General features: G+C 43.3%; 1 protein-coding gene and 1 long non-coding RNA gene across 5 annotated transcripts in view; one reads left to right on the top strand and one right to left on the bottom strand.

Annotated features, from left to right (window-relative positions):
- The window catches only part of pla1a (phospholipase A1 member A), a 22,723-nt gene extending 6,769 nt beyond the window's left edge, over positions 1-15,954 (bottom strand). The window contains exons 1-3 of one of the 2 annotated variants that reach the window (XM_023837157.2): positions 15,585-15,954; positions 396-612; positions 47-221 (exon numbers count right to left, since the gene is read on the bottom strand). In XM_023837157.2, the coding sequence (XP_023692925.1) occupies positions 47-221; positions 396-612; positions 15,585-15,657 (465 nt within the window). In that variant the 5' untranslated portion in view covers positions 15,658-15,954. Of the gene's footprint in view, positions 1-46; positions 222-395; positions 616-15,584 lie in introns of both variants that reach the window. The other variant, XM_023837156.2, reaches the window with a different exon arrangement.
- LOC140578842 (uncharacterized) lies at positions 6,402-9,077 on the top strand. 3 transcript variants are annotated; one of them, XR_011983114.1, is made up of 5 exons: positions 6,749-6,789; positions 6,951-7,008; positions 7,270-7,426; positions 7,833-7,903; positions 8,104-9,077. It is a non-coding gene; the product is annotated as an uncharacterized lncRNA (long non-coding RNA). The 3 variants fall into 3 exon arrangements; XR_011983115.1 differs by lacking the exon at positions 6,951-7,008 and having other exon boundaries at positions 6,402-6,789; XR_011983113.1 differs by lacking the exons at positions 6,749-6,789; positions 6,951-7,008 and having other exon boundaries at positions 7,190-7,426.

The raw sequence follows: 15,954 nt of genomic DNA, 5'->3' as shown, positions 1-15,954 counted from the left end.
TTAGGACAGCCTGAGCCAAGATGGTACAAAATGGCTGCACCCTCACCTTCAGCTCCTTGATGAGTGCAGACACATGCAAGGCCACTTCCTTGTATTCCTCTGCCAACACGGAGTACATGAAGGAACGATAGACCCAGTCTACCGCCAGCACGTTGGAGTCTGCAGATCTGAGCAGAGCCTGGGCTAGGGGGCTGACCCAGCTGGGCTTTGTGCCTGGAGCCCTTGGGAATGGAGAGATAGGAGCTGCTGTAAGAATCCACCCACTTGCAGAAACGGGTATAACAGTATATTGCATACTTCCTAAAACATAAGTCTTTCACCTGTGCTAAGCTGGTAAACTCCACCTATGGGTACTCATTTTCGTTTTCAGTGGTGCAAACCATACTCACACTCACCGGTAACCGTGGATGATGACCTTGGTTGGCAGGGAAGAGTTGAAGAGAGACTGCTGCCCTGGGTCAGAGAGTGACTCTGTGCTGAAGTAACTGGGGCATTCTGCATTGCTGCGTGTGAATAACAGGTACTGTACCTGCAGCTTGGCACCATGAGGAATGTCCTTCCAGAAGGTGCTGTTGAAATCTGCACAACTGCTTGTGGAACTTTCATTGCCCCCTGCTGGTGGTAAGAGAAATATTTATCATCCACCCATCCAGCTTCTAAGCATTGAAATATTGTAACAGCCCCCGAATTCCTCAAATATCCATCCATCCATTCATCATCTACCACTTATCCAGGTCGGGTCGCGGGGGCAACAGTCTAAGCAAGGAAACCCAGACTTCCCTCTCCCCGGCAACTTCGTCCAGCCACATAATCTCTCCAGCGTGTTCTGGGTCTTCCCCGGGGCCTACTCCCAGTGGGACATGCCTGGAACACCTCACCAAGGAGGCTTCCAGGAGGCATCCTGACCAGATGCCCAAGCCACCTCATCTGGCTCCTCTCTATGCGGAAGAGCAGCGGCTCTACTCTGAGTCCCTCCCGAATGACCAAACTTCTCACTCACGAAGGGAGAGCGCAGCCACCCTGCAGAGGAAACCCATTTCAGTCGCTTGTATTTGTGACCTCGTTCTTTCAGTCACTACCCACAGCTCATGATCATAGGTGAGGGTAGGATCATAGATCGACTGGTAAATCGAGAGCTTTGCATTTTGGATCAGCTCCGTCATCACCAAGACAGACCAATGCAGCACCCGCATCACTGCTGACGCCGCACCGATCCGCCTGTCAATCTCTTGCGCCATCCTTTCCTCACTCGTGAACTAGACCCTAAGATCCTCCTCCTCCACTTGAGGAAGGACTCCCTCCCCGACCTGGAGAGAGCACTCCACCCTTTTCCGGCTGAGGACCATGGTCTCGGAATTGGAGGTGCTGATTTTCATCCCAGCCACTTCACACTCAGCTGCGAACTGCTCCAGTGAGAGCCAAAGGTCACTGTCTGATGAGGCCAACAGAACCACATCATCTGCAAAGAGCAGAGACCTAATCCTGAGGTCCCCAAACCGGACATCCTCAATGCCCTGGTTGCACCTAGAAATTCTGTCCATAAAAGTTATGAACAGAATCGGTGACAAAGGGCAGCCCTGGCGGAGTCCAACCCTCACTGGAACAAGGCCGACTTACACCGAACAGTCCTTATAAGGTAGCCCGGCACCCCAATCTCTTGGAGCACTCCCCACAGGACTCCCCGAGGAACACGGTCGAATACCTTCTCCAAGTCCACAAAGCACATGTAGACTGGTTGGGCAAACTCCCACGCACCTTCCAGGACCCTGCTGAGAGTACAGAACTGGTCCACTGTTCCATGGCCAGGGCAAAAACCACACTGCTCCTCCTGAATCTGAGGTTCGACAATCCGACAGACCCTCCTCTCCAGCACCTCTGCATAGACCTTACCAGGGAGGTTGAGGAGTGTGATCCCCCTATAGTTGGAACACACCCTCCAGTCCCCCTTCTTGAAGAGGGGGACTACTACCCCGGTCTGCCAATCCAGATGCACTGCCTCCGATGTCCACGCGATGCTGCAGATGCATGTCAACCAAGACAGCCCTGCAACATCCAGAGCCTTGAGGAACTCTGGGCGGATCTCATCCACCCTCGGGGCCCAGCCACCAAGGAGCTTTTTAACCACCTCAGCGACCTCTGCCCCAGAGATATGTGAGTCCACCCCCAAGTCCCCAGACTCTGCTTCCTCATTGGAAGGCGTATCGGTGGGATTGAGGAGATCTTCAAAGTATTCCTTCCACTGACCCACAACGTCCCGAGCTGAGGTCAGCAGCGCCCCATCCCCACCATAAAAAGTGTTGATACTGCATCGCTTTCCTGCCCTGAGCTGCCAGATGGTGGACTAGAATCTCCTCAAAGCATTCCGGAAGTCGTTTTCCATGGCCTCACCAAACTCCTCCCATACCTGAGTTTTTGCCTCAGCGACCGCCAAAACCCTGTTCCACTTGGCCCGCCGGTACTCATCAGCTGCCAAAAAGGCTTGATAGGACTCTTTCTTCAGCTTAACGGCATCCCTCACCACAGATGTCCACCAGGTACCGACCACCTTATGGCCACAGCTCCGGTCAGCTGGCTCCACAATGGAGGCACGGTACATGGCCCATTCAGACTCAATGTCCCCCGCCTCCCCCAGCCCATGGGTGAAATTCTGCTGGAGGTAGGAGTTGAAGCTCCTTCTGACAGGGGATTCCGCCAGACGTTCCCAGCAGACCCTCACTATACGCTTGGGTCTACCAGGTCTGACCGGCTTCCTCCCCCACATGCGGAGCCAACCCACCACCAGGTGGTGATCGATTGACAGCTCCGCCCCTCTCCTCACCCGAGTGTCCAATACATGCGAACGCAAGTCCGAGGACATGACCACAAAGTCGATCATTGAACTGCGGCCTAGAGTGTCCTGGTGCCAAGTGCACATATGCACACCCATATGTTTGAACATGGTGTTCATTATGGACAATCCGTGACGAGCACAGAAGTCCAACAACAAAACACCACTCGGGTTCAGATCGGGGGGGCCGTTCCTCCCAATCACGCCCCTCCGGGTCTCACTGTCATTGCCCATGTGAGCATTGAAGTCCCCCAGCAGAACAAGAGAGTCCCCAGGAGGAGCGCTTTCCAACACCCCTTCCAAGGACTGCAAAAAGGGTGGGTATTCTGAACTGCCATTTGGCGCATAAGCACAAACAACAGTCAGGACCCGTCCCCCCACCTGAAGGCGAAGGGAGGCTACCGCCGTAAACCCCAATGTACAGGCGTCCAGCCAGGAGGCAATAAGTATGCCCACCCCTGCTCGGCGGCTCTCCCGTGAGTAACTCCAGAGTGGAAGAGGGTCCAACCCCCCTCAAGGAGACTGGTTCCAGAGCCCAAGCTGTGCGTCGAGGTGAGCCCGGCTATCTAGTCGGAACCTCACAACCTCACACACCAGCTCAGGCTCCTTCCCCAGCAAAGAGGTGACATTCCATGTCCCTAAAGCTAGCTTCTGCAACCGGAGATCGGACTGCTATGGTCCCTGCCTTCGGCCACCACCCAACTCACACTGCACCCGACCCATTTCCTCAAATAGTGGCTGCAAATTTGTATTTATTTTTAAAAAAACAAACAACTGGTTACTCTGACACTCCAGTTTTTTGTTTGCATGGCATTTTTTTAAATGATCTTATACAATGCTGCTGTAGGTAGGGTTGCACACTGGGTGGCACTGTTACCTGACACTTCCAGAGTACTTTGCCTGTCCTCATATTGTGAAGTTTTCTCCAAAAACATGTAGTTAAATGGGCACATAAATATCCATAGTGTGCATGTCCTGCAATGGATCGGTACCCTGTCCTGCATGTTCACCTGCTTTGTGCTCTGGACTGAAATCTCCAGGGTGAAAGATGGATGCCTTGAAGGTCCTAGTAATAGTAATAGTAGTAGTAATACATATAAGAACGAGTTGAACAAAGAGGGCTTACTTTGCTGTGCAACTACTGACAAACACATATTTTGAAAACTTAATCTTGCTAAATTGGTTCCTGACTCTGTCCTGGTTGCCAGGTGCTGTCACCTTTTGTTTACATGCTGACATTAGATACAGCTCTGGAAAAAAAATTCACACAAAACTCAAAAACTGGGCCGGACAAAATTATTGGCACCCTCAACTTAATATTTGGTTGCACGCCCTTTGGAAAAAATAACTGAAATCAATCACTTCCTATAACCATCAACAAGCTAGTTACACCTCTCAACTGGAATTTTCGACCACTCTTCTTTTGCAAACTGCTCAAGGTCTCTCAGATTTGAAGGGTGCCGTCTCCCAACAGCAATTTTCAGATCTCTCCATAAGTGCTCAATCGGATTTAGATCTGGACTCATTGTTGGCCACTTCAGAACTCTCCAGTGCTTTGTCTTCAACCATTTCTGGGTGCTTTTAGAGGTATGTTTGGGGTCATTGTACTGCTGGAACATCCATGACCTCTGACGCAGACCCAGCTTTCTGAGACTGGGCCCTACATTGCGCCCCAAAATCTTTTGGTAGTCTTAAGATTTCATGATGCCTTCCACACAGTCAAGGCATTCAGTGCCAGAGGCAGCAAAACATCCCCAAAACATCTTAGAATAAGAACATAAGCACATTAGAAATTTACAAACTTAACAATTAGCTCAGAGTTGTTAAAATCTTATCTAGCTATGATTTAAAGGAACCCAGGGTTTTAGTTTCCGCTACACTAGCAGGAAGACTATTCCATACTCTAACTACACGCTGTGTAAAGAAGTGCTTACTCAAATTTGTTTTAAAATATTCTCCTGCTAATTTCCACTTATGGCCACGAGTTTTAGTATTTAAACTAATATTGAAATAGCCATTTGGCTGAACAGCATCCAGACCCGTTAGAATCTTATAGACCTGGATCATGTCCCCCCTTAGTCTCCTTTGCTCAAGGCTAAATAGATTCAGCTCAGCTAACCTCTCCTCATAAGACATTCCTCTAAGACCAGGAATCATTCTCGTAGCCCTCCGTTACATTTCTATTTTATTAGCTGACCACCGTCATAGTCATAGTCTGTGGTGGCTTGATGGTTAAGGAAGTGCACTTGTAATTGAAAGATTGCAGGTTCAAATCTCTGACCAGCAAGGCACCACTGAGGTACCCTGAGCAAGGTACTGCCCCCAAGCACTGCTCCCCGGGTGCTGAATTAGCTGCCCCCTGCTATGTCACGAAGGTCACATATGGGTTAATAAAATTCTACAGTTTTATCTGGCTCAGTGGGGAACCTATTGAGTGGGCCATCACAGGCTACATAGGTCAAGCTAAGGTGTTGGACTCTGCCCTGTATATGCCCACGCTTATTTATCAGATGGCTGCACTTTCAAACTTTGGCCCAGTTTTACGGTTTTGTGCAGCTCAGAGAGCTTTAAATTTTGATACAGTCCTAATGCCCTTTAATAGTGATGTGCGAGGTCCTGGTCCACACTGGCTTCTTTCTGCAGCAGATTTCACAGAACGGGAAATTTGCATATTCAATTCAGTCCACAGTTCTGAAATGCCAAGAACCACAAGGTCAACTCTCCTGGAAGTTGTGGCGTGCATTAACAGAGTAGCTGGAGAAAATTTTTGGGCATCTGACTGGACAGTCATGGATCTCCTAAATGTCTCACATCAAGCAAATGGTTATTACTGTGGTGTTTTTGCCATTGTGTATGCTTGCTTTGTGAAAGCTAAACCACACTGTAAAAAAATAAAGTAATTTTACAGAAAATAACCGTCATTTTTTACAGTAGTTTCTCTTTTTTAAAAGCTGTCTGCAAAACTCTGTAAAATTACAGAAATGATCCCTCAATTAATAAACCAACCTTTATTTTACGCATAACGCAAGTAATGAAAAATTACACGTATTTCACATTTTTAAAAGGAAAAATACTGTTTAATTTATACTGTATGTTTCCCATTTTCTCAAATTACGTAGAAATTTATGTAAAATCACAACATTTAATTGTAGTTTAAAAAGCAATTCATAATTTAAAGATTTATGACCATACTAGAAATTGAGCATTTCTCTTTGTAATTTTGAGGTAAATCCTATTAGTTTTACATTACTTTGACATTTAACTACTAAGTCCAATGTTTTTTTTAATTACTTTTAAAAAGATTATCCAGAATGGAATTGCACAGGTGAGGCAGCAGCAGCCCCTCACGTTTATGTAGATCATCAGCTCCATGTCTTCCAAAAGCATGAATTAGTAAATATAGAGGACTGATATACTCAGCATCCATGCACGTGTTAGTCTACCCCCCACAATCTAAAAAAATGAGACCACATCATCACTTTTTTTTCTTTTAATAACTTTTGCATATTGTGGATGTGTCTATGTAAAATGTATAGGTTGCTATTCTTTATATGTACTAAAGAGAGGTATTACATGATATTGGCATAAAAAACCTTAGTTGAAACCGGCAAAAAACAATGAGTTAGCGCTCACCTAAAATGGTAAAGTATGAACGTGAGTTTATTATTGTTTTCTGGATGAATTGAACTTTTAATTAGTTAACATGAAGTGCGAACTTCCACTGATTATTGCTTAAAACACTATCAGGCTATCATAGCTCTGGGTCAGTGCTTCAAAATCTTAGCCAACCGTCTGCGCGCATATGCACAGCAGCCCAACCACTTCTAGCTCAGTGCATAGCCCGCAGCCTTGGCGCACTTTTCAAATCGCGCCACTGATCTTCATTTTGAACAGCCGCTCCTCTTAAGCATTTGACGGCGAGTAAGGTACGCTGCACAACCTGGACCAACAGCATTTCCATGGTAAAAACTTCAGTGCCTTTTAATGAAAACTGAAAACGTGAATTCAGTACAAATTTCTCTAACACTATATGTTGTGTATAGTTAAATGCACGAACTGTACTAAAATGTTCACATTTTGTAAATGCACGAAAGTATTCACATGATTCTGTTACCTCACACAGCAGAGAAGACGTGGGGACTCTGACTTCTTCCCCTTTGCATGTTCGCAATTGTATTCAGGTGCGTATCTCACTTATACGATCGCAGGATGTTATTATTATTTTTTAAAATCAATTTATTATTGTTTTTATTGTATAAGATTGTACTGAACACACTGGAGAATTTAAGTATGCTCAGTATGGAGAACTGAAGCCCTGACTGCTATACTGTATATTTGCTTAACTATTTTTGTCATGTTGATTGTTTAACGCATATTTGCGCTCTGAAGGTGGCGTGATGCCTCTTACTATATCCCCTTTGCATGTTCACAACTGTATACAGCCAGAATAAAGCAGTGGACTGAGAGGGTGGACCAAATGCAGACTCCTGTGTCCTTAATCTTCATATATATTTACGCTGACTGGTCATCTCCATGTGCTGTTCAGCTGGGACTGTGGAAATTCCACCAGTACAAAGGGGCGTCCATCACAACAGCTCGGTCAGTATTGAACCAATTCTTTTCTTTTTTATTATTATTTTTTGGCTACAGATGATGCACAAAGACTTCTAAAAACAAGGCTATAGGTTTCATCATGTCAGAGTTCCCTTTAAGACTGTGTACACAGCCAGCTATTTAAAAAAAATATATATATTTTTTTAAATAATTCTGGCCTCATAGATGTGCATATAGTTACACTCTGGAACCCTGTCTGGTTGCTTAACCATTTAAATCCTATGGAAGCAGCAAGGGTGTGCTTCCATGTCTTATCCATTTTGGCTTTGTGTTTTTTTTTTTTTAATAAATAATGAATGGTGGAATCTACATTTTTGTGCACCTGTGGTTAGATATATTTTAGAACCAGGTAAGCACCAGATGATTTTTTTCATGTCCTGACATGTATTAGGTGAGACCAGAGATGGAGATTTCAGGTCCAAAGAGTACAAATCCAGACCAAGATTTCATTTCCACCACCCAGTTGAGTATAAAAAGTCTCAGTCAGAGTACTCAACCTCTGGGTGAGACCCATCTCTTCACCTCAAAATAGAAACACTTTCTACTGTTTTTTTTTTTTTTTTAACCTTTGAATCCTACTGTAGTTAACCTATTCATTTGAATGTTAAATTTTAATGTTCTTGTCTTATCTCTCCCACCCCACCTCTCCTTGATGCATCAAGGATCCAGTGGACTACTGCCAGTTTAGAAGAGGATAACTCTTTATGGGGTACAATGTACTGTCACGTTTCACGATTTCACTGTATGTTTGGTCAGGAGGGCTTGCAACATTATTAAAAAAAAAATTGTGCAAGCTACACCTCTGCAACATTGTCTCGGACTTGTATTGCATTTTGGTGGTCCAACTGACAGGGAGGTAAGAAGCAAACTTTAAACTTTTAGGCTTTGAATAATGTTGTGGGAGGCATTTGCAGTGGACCCTCCCAACCACTCCCACACTTGATCACCATGTTTAAAAACTATAGGTCAATACCATACTGTAGGCCTAATTCTACAAAACTGAATCTTTGCATTGTATTTAGTGCCATAGGCATACTTGTATTGCACTGTTATAATTCTTTATGGTTTTATCGGTTTCGTCTTCTAAAATAAGTGTTTAGTCTTAAGCTTAAAGGAAAACACCAGCTTTTTGATTTGCTCATTTGCAGTCAACCCCAGAGTTACATAAGAGGGTGCATATGCTTCTCTTCTCCCTTTTTGCAATGCCCAGTCTGACACCATTTGCCTAGCATAATTCACTAGAAATGGATGCCATCCTTTTTAGGAGTTGTAGGCTATAGCTAGATATCTACTCCCAGTGAATTACGCTAAACTAGATTAACAGTGTCAGACTGGGCATTGCAAGCACAGCTAAGAGAAAGGTATGCACCCTCTTATCTAACTCTGAGGTTGACTGCAAATTGGCTAATTTTTTTTAAAACATGCCATTTTCCTTTAACACTTCACTTAATTTAAGTTTTTTCACTTAATTCGAATTACTATATTTTACTTTAATTTTATGGTTTTTGTTTGGCAGCCATTGCTGCCAGTCATCTGATATTTTTTACAGATATTTTTTTGCTTTATTGAAGGTGCTTGATAATATATTTGTAAAAAAAAACCTGTAAAATAAATGTATTTCTCTGCTGAACTTCCGGTGTGGTCATTTTATTGAAGGTGATTTGTTGCAAGAATTTAGGAAATATCTGTAAAATAGCAATATTTAACTGTTGAACTTTTGACACTGGCCTTTTAATTAAGGTATTTGATCACAATAATATTAAGAAAAAGCATAAAATAACAGTATTTCTCTTCTGAACTTATAGAACTGCCCTTTTAATCAAGGTATTTGATCATAATAATATTAAGAAAAGCTGTAAAATAACTATTTATCTGCTGAACTTTTGGAATTGCCCTTTTAATTAAGGTATTTGATCATAATATTAAGAAAAACTGTAAAATAACAGTATTTATTTGTTGAACTTTTGGAATTGCCCTTTTAAGTAAGGTACTGTATTTGATCACAATAATATTAAGAAAAGCTGTAAAATAACAGTATTTATCTGCTGAACTTTTGGAATTGCCCTTTTAAGTAAGGTATTTGATCATAATAATATGTAAAATACAGTGTTTTTATGTAAAAGAATAACGGACATTTTTTGTAAATTTAATGTTTTTGCACTTCATTTGAAATAAAACATTTTACTGTAATTTTACAGTTTTTGTTTGGCAGCCGCTGCTGCCAGTCATTTTACCGTTTTTTTACGAGAACTGGACCCTGTGCTACTCGTCAAAATGTAAGGGTGATCCAGAGTACAGGGATCAGTACATATTGTGTGTCATTTGTATAGGCAGTGGTTTCACCTTAAGTGCACAAAGTCAACTGATTGTTTAGTCATTGCTTGTACCAACTAAGACAAATGTTTAATGTGTTCTAGCTGAATCAGTGAATGTTGTGAATGAATTTTGACTGGTAATCTTTCATATCTATAAAAAAAACAGATTTTTAGTTCCACATACTAAGAATTACCAAAAAAAAAAGTTGTGCCAATTTATTCTCTTTTGTTAAGATTATTTATCTTTCATAAGTGTAAAAACTTAAAGAATTGAGTTAAACGTGCTACGAATTCAAAATCGCAAAATACGTGCCATCTAATTATTATAAATGAAGATAACAAAACAGTCAATTAGCATGTTTATTTAAAACATGATAGTAATAAATAATAGCAGACAGATTCGATGAACGAATCGAACTTACGGGTTTTCGGACACTTGGTCAGTGAATCAAACGAACGGTTTGCGAACCGATCCCAAGAGCCATTGCAGCGTTTATTGCGGAAATGCAGTTACGCTGATGAATAGGGTAAAATACATGCATCTATTGCCGATTTATGAAAGCAGTAAGTTATTAAATTTATATATATAAAAAAATTTAAAATTACATTTATATAATTAAAATAACGTACTTATTGCATTTGGCGTTTATACAACTGTTTGTACACGTTTATTTGAGCTTATTGTATGTGACTGCTTACAGTATTATAACTTTTATTATTACTTTGTCATGTCCATTTCAAGGGTTTACTAGCGGTTAGTCTCCGGCCGTACTACATGCCGGGGGAGTTCTCGCACGCCATTGCTGTCTGTGTTTACGTTCCGCCACGAGCCCTTCCAGACACAACGTGTGTCGTCATCCACTCTATAATTGCAAGACTCCAAACTCAACACACAGATGCTTTTTTTGCGATCTCTGGGGACTTCAATCATGTAACACTGGATTCTACCCTCACTAATTTTTACCAGTTTGTTGAATGCCCGACTAGGAAAAATAGGACAATAGACCTCATGTATGCAAACGTAAGGGATGCATACAGCTCCACCCCCCTACTCCCACTGGGGAAGTTGGACCACAACCTCATTCATCTTCAGCCAAGGTACAAGCCACAAGTACAGAGGCTACCTGTTGCTACACGCACCTTCAGGAAGTGGACACCAGAAGCAGAAGAGGCCTTGAGAGACTGTTTTGAATCCACTGACTGGAGTGTGCTACAGAATGGAGAGGATCTAGAGAAGGTCACACATTGCACAACGGACTACCTGAACTTCTGCATGGACGTTGTAGTTCCCACAAAGACGGTGCGCTGCTTCCCTAAAAATAACCAGTGATGTCAAAAACCTCCTTAATAAGAAGAGGGCGTTTAAGGATGGTGACTTAACTGAACTGAGGCGTGTGCAGAAGGAGCTCAAAGAGTGTCTGATAGAGGCAAAGGAATCTTACAGGAGGAAGGTTGAAAGGAAACTGGAAGAAAACAACATGAAGGAGGTATGGAAGGGGATGAAGCAGATTACAGGATGCGGGAAAAACAGCACCAGGGCAGAGGGTGAGGTGGCTAGAGCAGATCAGCTAAATCATTTCTATAATCGTTTTGATGACTCTGCCACTACTGCTAATGGCCTTGCCATTGGAACTTCTGCAGCGACCACCCCATCACATCCACCACCATTGTCTGCTGGGTGTACAGCGAGCAACCCAATGCCTCTATCAACAACCTGGGACATTCCACTGGACACTGATTGCTGGGCATTGTCTGCTGATGGGTCTGCTGATGGAACAGCCATCAAACCCACACCTCCTTTGCCAAACGGTGACATTCCACTGCAAACTCCCCCCCTCCCCCTCACCACTACTACTAGACTCTACAAGTGTCCCCTCACCCCCCACTATTACTGCAGACCAGGTAAGGAGAGTGTTGAAGAGGCTGAAACCTGAAGCTGCTGGGCCAGATGGCATCTGTGCAAGATTGCTGAAGGCCTGTGCTGTGGAACTGGGGGAGCCACTCCAACATATCTTCAACTTGAGTGTGCGTCTGGGGAGGGTACCTACACTATGAAAAACATCGTGCCTGGTACCGGTTCCCAAGAAGCCACACCCTAAAGAACTCAACGACTTTAGGCCTGTTGCCCTCACCTCACACGTAATGAAGACCCTTGAGCGGCTGCTGCTACACCTCCTCCTAAGACCCCAGGTTCGCAATGCGCTTGACCCCCTATAGTTTGCTTACTAGGAGAATGAGTGGAGGATGCATCCTCTATCTGCTACACAGGGTGTACTCTCACTTGGACAATGGAGGCAGTGCTGTGAGAATCATGTTTTTTGATTTCTCCAGCGCTTTCAGCACCATCCAGCCCCTTCTGTTGAGAGACAAACTGCTGCGGATGAGAGTGGACCCAAGCCTGGTGACTTGGATTACCGATTACCTCACTGAGTGGCCCCAGTTTGTTAGACTGGGGGACATCACATCTGGGGTTGTGGCCAGCAGCACTGGGGCACCACAGGGAACTGTTCTTTCTCCTGTAGTGTTCACCTTGTACACCACAGACTTCAAGTACAACTCTGAGTCGTGCCATATGCAGAAGTTCTCTGATGACACTGTAATTGTAGGCTGTATCAAGGATGGGCAGGAGGCTGAGTACAGGAGCCTTGTGGAGGACTTCATGGGATGGTGTGGAACCAACCAGCTGCAGCTGAACATCACCAAAACCAAGGAAATGGTGGTGGACTTCAGGAGGACTGCCCCTCCATTGCCATCTGTCACCATTGACGAGGTGAATGTTGAGACTGTCAGTACATACAAGTACCTGGGGGTTCACCTGGACAATAAACTGGACTGGTCTGCCAGTACTGAAGCACTTTACAAGAAAGGACAGAACAGGCTCTACTTCCTTAGGAGCCTGGGGTCCTTCAATGTCTGCAGCAAACTCCTGCTTATGTTCTATCAGTCTGTCATGGCCAGTGTCCTTTTCTATGCTGGGGAGGCAGCAATAGGAAGAGGGATGCTGGACGACTGGACAGGCTGGTGAGAAATGCTAGCTCTGTGGTGGGCATGGAGCTGGAGTCACTGACATCAGCTGCAGATAGGAGGACCCTGAGCAAACTGCTCTCAATACTGGACAATGACCGTCACCCTCTGCACACCACTTTCTCCAAACAGAGGAGCATGTTTAGTGATAGGCTCCTGTCTCTGTCATGGAGAACAGACAGGCTCAGAAGGTCCTTTGTCCCTAGGGCCATACAGCTCTTCAACATCACAGTGAAGGGAGGAGTGTGATGGACTTAAGTGTTTAGGCCTGTATAGCACACTGTTATTTTCCCTTGTACTGCTGCAGTATGTATGTGTGCGTGAATGTCATAGGTCTGTGCACCTATACTGTATGTATGTATACTGTGTATAAGCTACTGGACACCTAAATTTCCTTCTGGATGAATAAAGTATCTCTATCTATCTATCATCTATCTATCTATCTATCTAATCTATCTAAATTGATCGCACATCTCTTTTCTTGTATTAAAATAAAAGTGCAAATGTGTTCTATTTCGCCAGCAAAATTGCTACAAAATGAGACTAAACTGAATGCAATCAACAATGTAAAAACAAATCATACTTAAACAAGGCATATGTCCTGTAATAAATATTTTATTCGTGCTTTTCAGGTGGTTTACACGACATATTTTCTGACGCGCGCACTCTGTCTGCTGGTGGGAATGTGCTCACTGGCATTCCGCCATGCGTGATACAGAGCGCAGAGGAGAGTTGTAAATGCGCGACCATGTAGCATCTCCCCCTCACATTTCATAATTATTCATTTGGACCCCCCCCCCCCACACATTTAACATAAAATATTAGTTTTATGCCAGTGTCCCCCCCCCCCACATTCAAAATGCTTCGGACGCCCCTGCCGTGTAGAGACAAAAATGACAAGCTGTTGTGTAAATAAGATAAATAACATAAGGCTATTTAGTTTGTTTTATAAAAGGACAATGTATAGACCTGTTCTATTGGAAAGGTGACCTTAAATGACTTCTGTTGTGATCTTGCGCTATATAGAAAATAAAATTAAACAAAATTAACTTGACCTTTCAGGGGGGGCAGGAGGTGCCCTAATACAAGGTTTCTCAACCCAGTCCTGGGGACCACCAGACGGTCCATGTTTTTGCTCTCTCCCAATTGGCAGGGAATTGGGAGAGAGCAAAAACGTGGACCGTCTGGTGGTCCCCGAGGACCGGGTTGAGAAACCCTGCCCTAATATAATGGTAGGGGAAACACTGTATTACAAACTGCAAATCCTTAATAGATATCTGGATAAACTGCCAGACTGAACATGAGTGCAGCTGCTGTGTTTGAAACTTCATGCACGTATTTTAAGTCATCAATGCACATATTGTACACCATCCACAAAATCTCTGGGTGAATCTCAGTACCAATAACGTGAAGATCAAAATTGTGGTCCTTGCAAGACTGGTCTTGCTAACTTGCCTTCCAAGAATGAACTTCAGGTGCAATGAATCTTGAGATTGGTCTCATTCAGTGAGGATGCAACTGAAGAATCCTTGAGATTTGGGGTGGAGCAAGACCAACATCCGGGGGATTTTTACCGTACTCTGCACTTGTGTTCTTAGTATTGCAACTGGTCTTTGGCAATGGAAGATGACATAAAACAGGTACAGTACACGAGAACACAAGTATGGTCAAGCATGCATTTTGAGATTCACCCTGTATTTGAGATCAGTCAACTTTTAGGCCACTGATCAAGTAATTAAGACAGTTGATTACAATTGGCAGCCAATTGATCAGAGTATCTACAGAAAAAACTACAGTGAATTATCACAAAGGCCTCAAAGATCTGTGGTGCTGCCCTTCTGTCAAGAGAACCCTTTAAATGCACCACTAAGCGAGCCAAAAGGACTATGGAGGGCCCCAAACATCCTGCGCAATATCTGTTTCAGCTCCTTTCTTTATGCAGAAGATTCAGATCACTCACCAATGCTTGGCATGCAGTACTGGCCCTGATTGCAAAAAGCTCATGATGTTTCTGTGCTATATGTATAGATATGTGTTGTCTATACTGTGACAGTGTCAGTTTTCTGCATTGTACATTGAATATGCACAAGACTATTTATCATATACTTTGCATTTACTTCTCTTTTTTATTTCGTATTTATTCTTTGTCTGCACTATGCCCAAATTGTTGGTCGTCCATTGTACAACAGTAGCTAGATGTGCCAATAAAAATGAGTTTTCAATTATAAGTAATCTAGTTGGTGTGTTGTACCAACAACGGGAAGAGTTTCTTGTACAGTACATGCTTCTGCTCTATTTCCCCTCTTGCGTGTTATCATTTTGTCTTCACACAAAGGACGCATTCAAACAAGCTGGCGATTATGCGGTGGAAAATCTAATTTTCTTTACAGTTCAAAAGTCCGCTGATTATACAGTGAGTCAATGTTTACAGACTGAACAGAATTTTCCAGCATATTTGCCTCAAAATAAGTTTCTAAGAACCACTTGTTAAAGATATAGTGCTTTCCTCGAATATTCATTGCATCTAATTAAACAGAAAGGTTTTTGTTCCCAATTAATAACGGTTAGGCTATATGGAGTGAAAATACACACACACTGACAGCTGTTTTCCCCAAACTGAATGAGGGATTAGGCTATCTAATAATATTTCTGTTTTAAAAGAGAAAAGTGAGAATAATAACGCAAGAATCCAAATCAACCAAAACTGAACATGGGAAAGATGAGAATCTATCGGTTTCTTTAATTTCAGTCAAACACATCAAATGGAAGATTGCAAAAAATAAATAAATACTATACTGGCTTACCTCGTACTGTCGAGTACATGCAGAACATTAAAATCGCAGGAAGAATGGAGTGGACACTCCACATCCACAACATCCTCAGCAAAGAAATGGCTACAAAAACTAAAAGTCGGTTATGGCTTTTGACAATTTTTTTTAACTTTTTATTATCTTTTCCGACAGCTTAAGAGCCAGTGCATGAACGAGCTGAAAGTGACAGTCGGATAACAATCAGGGCATTCGGAGCAGCTGGTGCATACGTGGTCCAAACGCCACATGGGATCTCACTAGTCTGCAAATGGACAAATCCATTTGTGGGAAAAGGTAAATAAACAAAAACCAAACAACGGGAGGAAAACTCCCAACGTCGGGCAAACAATTAGTACATTCAACA

Source organism: Paramormyrops kingsleyae, chromosome 16 (genome assembly GCF_048594095.1).
Source record: "Paramormyrops kingsleyae isolate MSU_618 chromosome 16, PKINGS_0.4, whole genome shotgun sequence".
Taxonomy (NCBI): Eukaryota; Metazoa; Chordata; class Actinopteri; order Osteoglossiformes; family Mormyridae; genus Paramormyrops; species Paramormyrops kingsleyae.
The sequence above is the reverse complement of the archived record's forward strand: the minus strand, read 5'-3'. Positions and strand labels throughout refer to the sequence as shown.